Genomic DNA, 11,355 nt, shown 5'->3' with positions numbered 1-11,355 from the left:
TACGATAATGCAAAGTTTCATAAAATAGATTGATCTTAAGATTATTGGACGTCTTCCGTCACAAAAACAATTGCCCAATATTACATTATGTTACATTCTTTGTCACCATGTACACGATCAATGGCAAGTAATCATCACTGGGCTAACAGTTGTGTGTTGTTGTTGTTTTTTCGTCTTTGCTGAAATTCAGCTCAATCATCCTCTCTACATTACATGACCCGGAAATATTCATGTGGTATACAAAGAGGAAGATGCAAAAAGCTAAAGAAAGAAACCAGAAGTAGCGCAACGGTCCTTTCCAATGTACTTTATCTACACGGCTTCCTCGTCGGATGCAATTTTCTCATCCTTCTCCTCCTTTTCGTTGTCATGGGGATGACAGCACACGTACAGTTTGTAGATGGCCGTAATGCCGAATCCCATGAAGATACTGAGCGGACCGAACAGGGCGGGAAAGGTCAACATGCGGATGAAAAGGGGCGTGCCCTGGAAGGCAAAGGAGATGATGGCGTAGCAGAGTCCGACGTTCTGGACGCCGGTCTCGAAGCCGACAGTGCGGCACTGCGAGTGGCTCTGGCGGCAGAGGAGGGTGAGGAGGTAGCCGGCAGCGAAGCCGCACCACGAGAGGGCCATGGCGCCGATCCAGATGGTCCAGTGGGAGCTGTAGAGGCGCGGGTTCATCACGCTGATGATTGCGATGCTGCAGACAATGCCGATGAACCCGACAAGACTGCACGGCTGTCGGGAATCAGAGCAGTAGGAGGAGTACAGTAAAATAACTAGTTTTGATTTTGATTCGATTTTATTCTATTGTTCCACATCTCAAACACAAACAACATGATACAATCGATTGGACATAAGACTAGACGTAGCGTCGTAATTAAAAAGGAGACAGTAGAAGACAATTTTATGAACATGAAAATGATGTGGGGGACCTACTAAAAAGCAGAGCTTTTGATGTATAGGTCCCTTAATGAAAATGTTAGTCTTGCTACACAAGTCTTAGTAAACAAAGTCTTGTTAATTGTGATGAAAGCTGACGTCGTGTTAACTGACTTACCATTCATCAAGTGGCCAAAAACTCCTTTCATTGTACATACTTGTCCTTTCTTTCCTTCTATAGCTGAATATCCTGACCTACAATTTCCTTCGGTCTGTTTGTTTTATTCATTTGCCATAAGTGTCCCTTTGAAGGGCATATATTATGCTCCTTAATGACAAAAGCTATGACACGGTACAAAAAAAAAAGAAAAAAAGAAGATATCAGCTGTTCTTGGATTCTGCTTTAAAGACACCCAGTCGCGAGGATACATGGACATATTTCAGCCGCGGGCGGCAGCACGTAAACTCGCTTCCGAAGTTGCTACGAAGCGAAATGTGTGTGTGCGCAAGACATCCCTAAAGCAATGTATCGCGCTATAGTATCTCGTTTGCTCGCTTGATTGATCTGAGCGCGGGGAGTACGTTTTGTGTAATGTGAATTGAATGTATGGTACGGTACTGTGTGATGCAATGTTCGCATGAGCTATAGTAGCTAGCTGCCTATACTTGTACGACTACAATGTACGCCTTCTCTTCATCGCACCGTCGATCGTCGTCAGTCGTTAACTACACTGTAATCGTCAGATCAGATTATATATAGGTAGGGTGGCCATCATGGACGATGACACATCGTCATGGGTAGCGGATATTACCGCCGAGTTGTCCATTCTGAACGCGGACGATTGGGTCGGAGACCCTGTGTCTTGTGTAGCCCTACTACATATCGACCACCCTTATTGAAACCGACCGCGTATAATTCGCGCACTGAACACTTAGTACGCACTTCTCTGCGCGCAAAGCACATAAAAATGGATTGGCTTTGAATGTAGATGAGGATGGTGTGGGAAAACGCGATAATTCATTGTTCATTAATGGTTTTAATCAAGGACAAAATTTCGAATGAATATTTTCACCGCAATAGCACAATAGCACAATGTAACGTCTATGGAAGTTTCTAAAAGGCTTCTAAAAAGCTTCGTACAACACGGTGTTCAATACAACTCGGTTTGCGTGCATTGTCAATGCAAAAACAGCGGTCGATCCTATTAACGCGATATACCGCGGGGAGCTGAAACGAGGCCACGCAAGTTCGTCGGCGATATTTTTGCACTGAAACTTCGAATCGAAAACGGAACAACGGCATTTGATAGAGCTGGATTTTCTCAATCACGTAGGTCAAGTTTTTTTTACGTGAATTTCAGTGTTACATATTCTTATCAAGCAGATAAACATTAGGCGGTCGATTAGAAGTAGGTCCAACCATACTTGCCCTGGCGTGTGTAAATTCAGGACGGGGACCGGAAGCGACTGTGCCCGTGCAGGGCCAACGGCCACAGTTGCACTGCACAGTGTAACTGTGGCCGTGATAACTATACACAGCCCAGTCGCTGTACATGGTACGTCGAGTTTCCGCATAGCGTAACAGTGTCTGGTCGGGCTATGGCCGTGATAGAAGGGACCGTGCACCAACCGACATACCTTCAAGTCGAAGTAGGGCCTAAACTAGAATCTATTAGATCTATCATCTTTGAACCTTTAGTTCCCCTGTTTAAACGTTAGAGTTCTACCAGATCTATTGGGTTAGACTACATGTATGATGGAGCTTGCGATAGATCTATTCATTTTTTTTTAATTTATTTGCAAATCCTAAATCATATTCTTGGGGAATTTGCATAACATGATTGATATGAAAAACTTCTCATTTAATGGGACTAATGACATTAAACTGACCCAGCAAATGTCATTTCAATTACGGCATTATCATAATTTGACATAAATGAGAACGCGGAATTATACATAGAAAAATAGGCCTACTTGTCGATCAAACGCAAATGCCCTAAAGTTACTGATACTAGATTAGAAAAAGTCATTCCACTTCAATCGCTGATTCATGTGTAGACTTCTACTTACACATCATCTGGATCTGGATTCCTTGAAGTTGTTGACTTGGCCAGCTGGGGTTGCTTGATTGGCGTAAGCCGTGGCAACACAATTCCACCGTGCATGTCGTAACACGAATTTGCACATTCTAAATAAAAATTCCTGCAAAACTGTTCATGCAACTCCAGCAAGTGGAAAGCAAAATTTTCATCGGCACGCTGACGCTGAAGCCTCCCCCTCTGGTCTCTTACTTGTCCTCCAGCTAAGAACACGTCTCTCTGCGTTCTCCATGCACTCGTCGATAGCGTCAAACAAGTAGATACGTTGCCTCGAGTTGGACGGCTGTTTGATCTCCATTGTGAGGTTTCATTACTAAACCAAAGCCAAGGCTAAGCCGAAACAGTACAGCACTTTTTATTGCAAACAGTACTCGCATACCACACACAATATTGATACTGACATACCGGTACCGACGACTTTCTATCAACTTTGTTATGTTACGATCCGGCCCAACGTACTGTAAGCTGTACGTATAACACATGCAGCTGACGCAGCAGACAACATTGCACGATGAGATCATAACAACCTGCCATATGGCCATATGCATTGCAACTTGCTATACATGAAGCTTAGAGTTTTAATATTTCCTCATCAAAGCATATTTATAAATACCAAATATTAAACAACGTAATATATGAATAATTTATGATATCGTTATATAATATTTTCAGACATTTTTAAATATTATTGCCTAGATTGCTGAAATTGGCACCATAGTGCATATAAACAGAGACTGGAGCCAGATACGTACGTACGTACACCCTACAGCTCTCACTACTTGTTGTGTCGCGGACCGGGAGAGATTTTCATGCGCATGGCTGCTGTGCGGTTTTGTGCATGCACCCATTCGGCCCCATTCGGTAGGTATTCGGGCGTCCATGTTGAAATTACAGTGGACAGCTCGCGCGGCGCTCGTGCCCCATCAGGTTTTCGCTGGTGCGCTGCGTAGCGTCGTGTTCGGTATTCGGTACGTACGGGGGTACAATAACGGGAGGAGCAGCTTGTCGTGCTTTTCTACTGAGCTGCGAATCGCCTGCGACGACCGGCTGCCTTTAATACATATTTTGCTTGGTGTTTGTTTGTTTATCTGTTTGTTTTTTTTTTTTTTTTTTTTTTCAATTAAAAAACTTCCTTTATTCTGCATATGCGTCCTTCCTTTTTCAACGAACTTTCTGTATCGGTCCCATTAGTTTGCAATATGACGGCATTGAGAATGAAATGAAACAACATGAGAGGGCATTTTGGAATGATATGTAGTTTTAAGAGCCAGGAATAATAAGGCAAAATATTCAAAAGTTTAGCACAGAATGTACATGAAATATGGCGTCAGGAGCATGATTTCGATGGTGTCATTTAGCATCGTGTCATAAACTAGTTCTGAGTTAGCTTATGTGTACAATGGTACAAATTACCTTTTTTCCTCAGGTGGTAGGGAACTTCACCCGTTTTCAAAGCGGCAAAATGCATAAGCTTGCCCAACGTATAGCAGTTTATGGAGTTCATTAATCATGTTTAAACAAAGAGATCAGATGACTAGAATGGTCCGTCAATTAACACTTGGGGAGCACTCTTGGTATTATTTTGCATTGAATGTATATTAGCATACTCTTTCTATTGCCAAATACCAGGTTTGTCGTTAGGTGGATGTGCTGGCACGTAAACCATTTATAAGGATACCAGGAGTAATCATTATAATATCACAGTTGTGATATAATGCCCAGTTGGTACAAATAGCCTTCAATCTGCTCATGCGCAAAGTGGAACTCCGAACTGGTTTATTGTTGGACCCTAAGGCTGCGTTCACATAGAAGTATTCGGTATTCGGTATTTGGTATTCGCTATTCGCTATTCGGTATTCGGGCACCGAATACACCGCCACCCGCACCGTCAACTCACCATCCCATGCAGTGAGGATTTCTTCCTCCTACATCCCAGCAAATCTTATTAACAATTTCTAAACTGCATCAGAATGTCAGTCTACATGCTTATTTTTGCTAAAGGGCAAATCCAGACCAAAAGTGTCATTATTTCATAAACGAGAGACGGTATACGCTGCAAGAAAATCGAAGAAGCTCGATTCCCACTTTGCTATACTTTTCGCAGCTATTCGTACTTTCGAATAGTGCCCTCTTATGTGAACCGGTGTGAGGAAATCCTATCGTTCAATTCAAGCTATTCGCGTGCCCTCTAAAAACGAGCCCGAATATCCGAATAGTATACTTCTATGTGAACGCAGCCTAACTGTAGGCCTACCATCCGTATGGATCTCGTATGGCTGAACCTTGCATCTATATTATTTATGTGTCCGTTACTTCTTCGTCTTCATTCATTTAATCATTTGTATATTCATTCTATCCACCAATACATTCATTTATATCGAGACATGTCTGGCAATCGCCTATAAGTTCTAAACTTTGTTGCTGGTATCAAAATGTATACGCTTTTCAGATTCATGTACTCGTCCTTGTGTGTATCATTATGATTATACATGTTCATGTCAAGCTATGTCAGCAGTATCATTTTCCATTTCAAACTAGGAATTATAACCATAGCTAAGGCATAGTCAAAGTTCGACATCAACCCAGTGTTTTGTACGTTCATTCATTTCACTCCACGTATCTGCATCTACACACGGCCTTTGCAAGGGAATGCAGAATGATGATTTTATGTTGTATTATTGAAGACACAAGAAATGCTCCGTAAATCGACGATCAGTTAGATCCTTTTAGAATCTACGTTTTATTTTCAATTAAAAGTGAATGGGGGTGTGGTTGCAGGGATGGTGACGCCAAACTTACAACGTCTTGAAGTAACCTACATTGTATGGTGATTCCTTTTCTCTCTCTTTTTTTTTTTACCGTTTTGATTAAAAAGGTCACTAAAACGTTATCTCGCAAATTTTGATTTCGGTTTATTGTTCATTACCAAAGATCACGCGATGGTTGGGAGAGACTATAGCAAGACAACAAAATGACAGAAGGAAAGACAGGAAGGAAAAAATAAAGAGCGGGAAAATGTGCTGGTATTAACTCTTGCTGGTACAGTGAAGACACGCTTTCGACATATCGACAATCAACGATGTCGAGAGTGGTGGCAATATCAAGCGTACAGGCTGCATCTTCTATAGTGTGCATGTGCTTCGCATGATGATCAGCGTTATTGACTTTAAGAATAAGAATTATGAATACACCAGTATCACAGCAACGCTCGTTATAGTTCTCATGACAGTGCTAAATACCGGACCCGAACCAGTTTTACGAAAAAATGGTAACAGTCACGACAGTGACGCCCGATGATTATTATACGCAGACGACCAAGAATAAACTCAAGTTATGCCTCAGCATGAGTGATACTTCAGTAAACGGTGAAGGAAAATGAAACAAAGGAGAAAATACGAAGAGAAGAAGGGAAGAAACAATGAGTAACAACAACAACAACAACAACAATAGCAAGAAGGAAGATTACAATGAACACACAATATTTCATCATTTGAAGCCTTCATTCTAAAGCGGCATAATGAAGATATGCATTTCCTTCACGTTGTCACCATAATATGACGCTTTTCCCCAAAATATTTGTCTGCCGTCCTTTTGTTTCTACAAAGAATGAACGGTCTATTATTTACGCCAGGGATTATAGCCAGCTGCATAGAAGGCGTGGTTCACAAAAGGGACAGCTATTACGAATAGATGAATTCTTGCATGTTTCGTCATTTTTGACATTGACATAATGTACTGAAAGCCTATACCTTTGGAACCTATATCCTACAAGCGTTGCTTTTTAGTAGGTTCCTCATATTACATGTCACTCATATTATGTTCTTATACATTTGTGCAATTTTGTTTCAAATTGACTGTTGTGTTAAACACTTATCTTTCTGAAATCAAATGGAATATAAAACTTGTGTCAAATATGGAATATGGAATATGAATAGAAAAAAAAGATGATGTTATTTTTCGCGATCGGAATATGGCTTTGTGAGTACAGGTAGACCTACTTTATCGTGACTGTAACGTGAAAACATGAACACGAACAAATAATTGCACATTAACTAACTAAACAGTAAACATAACAAGCATGCACAACCATGCGCGCATTGTTATCATACGGGACTTTGCCCATAACGACGTGTAATTCAATTTAATTCACTTAAACTCAATTCAAAGTTTCTTTCATTTTCGGTAACAGAGAATAAGGTTTCCTAAACAAAACAAAGCAAACTGAGAAGAGTATACAATAGTTGTGGAACAATATACTGCCCTACTTTGGCAAAAGGAAGCAAGCGACATACCATCCGAATTTGAGTTATTGATGTTTTCATAATTCTCATAATGAGCTCTTCTTCCAGGCCAAATTTCATGCAGAAACACTCATCCTAAGAGATATGTTAGATAAGACATCATGATAGTCCATTGACGTCAGTGTAAATGAGAGACATATTTTGCTCTTTTACGAGAAATGTCACTTTTGTCACTTGCTTCCTTTTGCCAAAGTATTGCAGTATAGTAATTATACATTGTCATGAAAACTGAAATGATGGAAATGAAATAACAATACGCAAACTGTGAGAAATGAAGTAATATGCAGTGTCTGCTCAAAATACTTCACACACATGACAAAAGAGAAAGTTGGTTAAGCGTGTCGAAATCTACCCGTTTTTGTGTCGAACTCGCCCGTTGTGTCGCCAGACCCACTTATTTTCACACCGACCGTAATGTTTATAGACGACCGGTGCTCACTTCAAGTCATTTCTGCTCAATTTGAGACGATTTAAACCAAGACACAAGTACACACACGCACACACGCACACATACACAAATCATAATAAAAAATATCATAATGTTGATAAAGTTTGAAAAAATAAAAAATGCGCAAATTCTGTGGCTTAGAAAATTTCGTAGGAGTGTGTCCATGGAAAACAGCCACGCCACTAGCATTCTTCTCCCCCCCCCCCTCTCTCTCTCCTTCTCTCCCATCTACTCATTATTTATTTATTAAGTTTTATTTATTCTATACCGCAGGGTAGGCCTCGGTTCAGGTTTGTAAAACTGCTTTCCAAAGGCGCCCTGCAGTAATAACAAACATCATTCTACTTGAAAATTCCAACTACAATATGTAACTTTATTCACTACAAACATCGAGAGTGGATTGATGACAAATATGTATAAGAAGTAAATACAGATTATACGTGTATATATATATATATATATATATATATATATATATATATATACCATAGCACTGTTACAAATCGGTTGAATCGTAGATCTTTACACCCTTCCCTTTCCACTTCTAACTCTTCTCTTCTTCGCTTTTTTTTTTTTTTTGGTGTCATTATAAGAGTATTAGTTGCCAGCATGGACAGCACATGCTCTATTCGGAGCACAGTAGTAATCATGACAAAATCTCCGCGTCATCTTTACCTTGATGATGACCATGGCCCAGCGCTCCTTCAGTCGTCGAAGAACCATTCCGATGCCGACGGGGATGACGATCAGCACGAGGGAGATGAAGATGTCGAGGTAAGGGATGGGTGTTCCAGCGTCCGTCCACCGGCGAGAGTAGATGAGCAGGTTAAGCGGCATCATCCCAATGGCGAGAAGAGTGGACAGCGTTGTCATGGTAATACTAAAGGTAGTAAAATGTAGAATTAACAAGAACGGAGATTTGTGGTGCGTTGAATTCCTAGATACAATTTTGCCTTGAAATTGACGTCTATTCAAGTGTAAGTACAGACTGTACGCAATGTTGTTGTTTTTTTTTTCAAGTTATAGCAATGATTAACGTGATACTGTATGATAACAACGGTAAAAACACATTACTTATGCAGTGTATATTAAACATGCCACTTTCAAGTATAATCAAGGTTATGTATGAATAGAAATCATAACATACAGTGCATATGCGTCCCTTCAAACATATACGCTGATCACTGCCTACAATCTGAGAATTTATGCTGAATAGCATGAGTATTAAAAAGAAAATGTTTGCATATATAGTTTGTAGGCAATTTCACAGCCGAGGTGGTCTTAATTTTGTGTTTAATATTCAAATACATAATGCGATGTAGGAGGGTTTTGGTGGAAAGTTATGGGAACTTGGATATGGATGCATAAAATTCAGGTTTTAGATTTTCCGGGGCGGTCAAACACTTCGAAAGTTTTGCAATAAGATTCAGATGTCAACATCATTTCCATTTGACTTTACTTCGACTTAATTGAGCATCAAAATTAAAAGCAGTATTCGTAGGTACATTGCTATGTTGAGGACACGATGCAACAATGTAAGGAAACTTTCCTTAATTATTTTTCTTAGAAATATGGCAAAGTGGCTTGCTTGCTCGTTACTATATAGATCTTAGGAAAATTGTTTCGGAATCTTGAATATATAGGTAAACGACCTTATTGAATCAAATCAAAGCAAATAAAACTTCACTGAAAATGTGTTTGTATGAGCTAACCCTTTGATTAGGGGAGTCGTATCGATCTGGAATGATTTGTTGATCCTTTCCACCTGGAACTGGATTGACTTGAATTGTTCCAGCCTTCGATTTAGAACTGGATTTATCCGACCTGATTTCAACTGAATTATTTTACCCTCCAGCCGACCCGTGGAATAAAATCAAACTAAATCTATTTTACTTGATTTTTTATTCTCCTCCTTGATGGAACTGAGTTGAAGTGAAATAATTGAATCAAATTGGTGTCTAACTCTTGCTTGCTAATTGTTAAACTCTTCAATTTTAGCCGCCTGACCTGAGGCACACGTCTCCGTTCGTCCAGAAGGTGTAGAGGTTGGACAGACTGCCCCCAGGGCTACAGGCTAGGATGAGACAGCCCAGAGCGATCGGGGCATCGAGGTTAGTTACCCTGGCGTAGCCGTAGGCGATGAGGGGTAGGATGACAAACTGTGAGACGAACCCGACAACTACCCCGACGGGACGGCGGAGCTAGGCCAAAGGGTTATCGATGAAGTATAAGTCTCAGTCACACATCTATCATACCTTATTTTAAGTTCTAACGAGAAATTGAATACGTTAACTGAATTATTGTACATGGAAAGCCATTCTTCAATATTTGTAAATACATTTCAAATATCAGCAGTATACTATTATGAATGGTGCTCTCTTTTTCAATGAATCTGTTTGAAATGGACGGGACTGCAGTGATTGTAAAATAGCAAAGCCACATGTTGGTCATTTTATGTTCTATATTTTATGTTCTATAGCTTTTTACCTCTTATTTATTCACCCTCCCTTTTTTTTTTTCTTTTTAATCCTGGTTGTTGTGTATACCAGTAGTTCAAATGCATCATATTCATAATCTTTCTGTACAATCATTGTGATCACTCTGCAAAAAGGTAATGAATTTATTAAAAAAAAGATATATATCGATTAAATTGTCCCGTACCTGACAATGAAAAATCTGTAGATTTCGTACAACACTTCTCGCTAATTCAGCTTCAATTCTAATGTTCTTTGGCTTTACTTTCTTATGTGTAAATTACGGATTGTCTCTTTTGTTGTTAAAAAAAAAAATCTATACCAATTTATCTGTCTGAAAATAACCAGTTAATGTTTGCTATTTTAGAACTATATCTGAAGTATTTAGATAAATGAGTTAGGCCCTTAATTTGTAAATTTTGGCGGCGTAAAGCATCAAGTGCTTTTTTATCAAACAAGAAATAATTGGAAGGAAAATGAATAATAATAAAAAAAAAACAACCCGCAGGATGTGAGCGAGAAGAAGATCAGTACATATCTTAAAGTTCATAAACCTACCACAATCTTAAAGTCTTTCAGCACGACCGACGCTCCCATTGCAATCAGCACGATGAAGAAGGTGATGCCTAGAACGACCTGGTTGGCCAGCTTCAGTCGCTGTACATACGCCGATGGTTTCGGCGGGCCTCTGGCCGCCTGTGTGGTGGCGTTCATGAAGTCCGTCACCATATCCATGTATGGCGAAGGTTCGTATTCCGTAGTTTCCATTGTGTATTGCCTCTTGCCTCCCCTCCCTATAGAAATGAAATTCAGAGGATGTTATTTATGCCGTGATGCCGGCCTTTATATTGTTTCAAAATCATCCCTGTACATAGAAATATGACTTCCACTTTCGATTTGACAAGTGTCTTTCACTTTCTTTCTTTCCTTTTTTTTTTTTTTTTTTTTGGGGGGGGGGGTGTTACCATTCATGATAAAGGTGTTGTACTTTGCCCCGATAGGTTTAGAAATATACGAAATTGCGACACTCGATATCTGACATAATATAAGTAGCGTACATTATAGAACACTCTTTCTGTATAAGAAAAACAGACGGTACTTTTTTAATTTTATGAGGGGACAGTCCTACAGATACGAGCAATCAGAATATC

The 11,355-nt window shown here is 39.8% G+C and overlaps 1 protein-coding gene across 1 annotated transcript; it reads right to left on the bottom strand.

The window, feature by feature from the left end:
- Window positions 1–225: 225 nt before the first annotated feature.
- Window positions 226–10,939, bottom strand: LOC140239250 (ileal sodium/bile acid cotransporter-like). Its single transcript, XM_072319127.1, has 4 exons — window positions 10,763–10,939; window positions 9,738–9,931; window positions 8,406–8,610; window positions 226–738 (listed from the first exon to the last, which is right to left on the bottom strand). The coding sequence occupies exons 1-4, from the start codon at window positions 10,937–10,939 to the stop codon at window positions 313–315; spliced, it is 1,002 nt and encodes a 333-aa protein (XP_072175228.1). The 3' UTR covers window positions 226–312.
- Between the last annotated feature and the right edge of the window lie 416 nt (window positions 10,940–11,355).

The sequence above is a fragment of the Diadema setosum genome, chromosome 15 (assembly GCF_964275005.1).
Source record: "Diadema setosum chromosome 15, eeDiaSeto1, whole genome shotgun sequence".
NCBI classification, from domain to species: Eukaryota; Metazoa; Echinodermata; class Echinoidea; order Diadematoida; family Diadematidae; genus Diadema; species Diadema setosum.
The sequence above is the reverse complement of the archived record's forward strand: the minus strand, read 5'-3'. Positions and strand labels throughout refer to the sequence as shown.

Coding starts and splice junctions, on each gene's coding strand:
- LOC140239250 (XM_072319127.1), bottom strand. CDS start 10,939: ATGGATATGGTGACGGACTTCATGAACGCCACCACACAGGCGGCCAGA. Junction 8,611..9,737: donor AACGGAGACGTGTGCCTCAG/GTCAGGCGGCTA, acceptor TACTACCTTTAG/TATTACCATGACAACGCTGT. Junction 739..8,405: donor GGGCCATGGTCATCATCAAG/GTAAAGATGACG, acceptor GATTCCCGACAG/CCGTGCAGTCTTGTCGGGTT.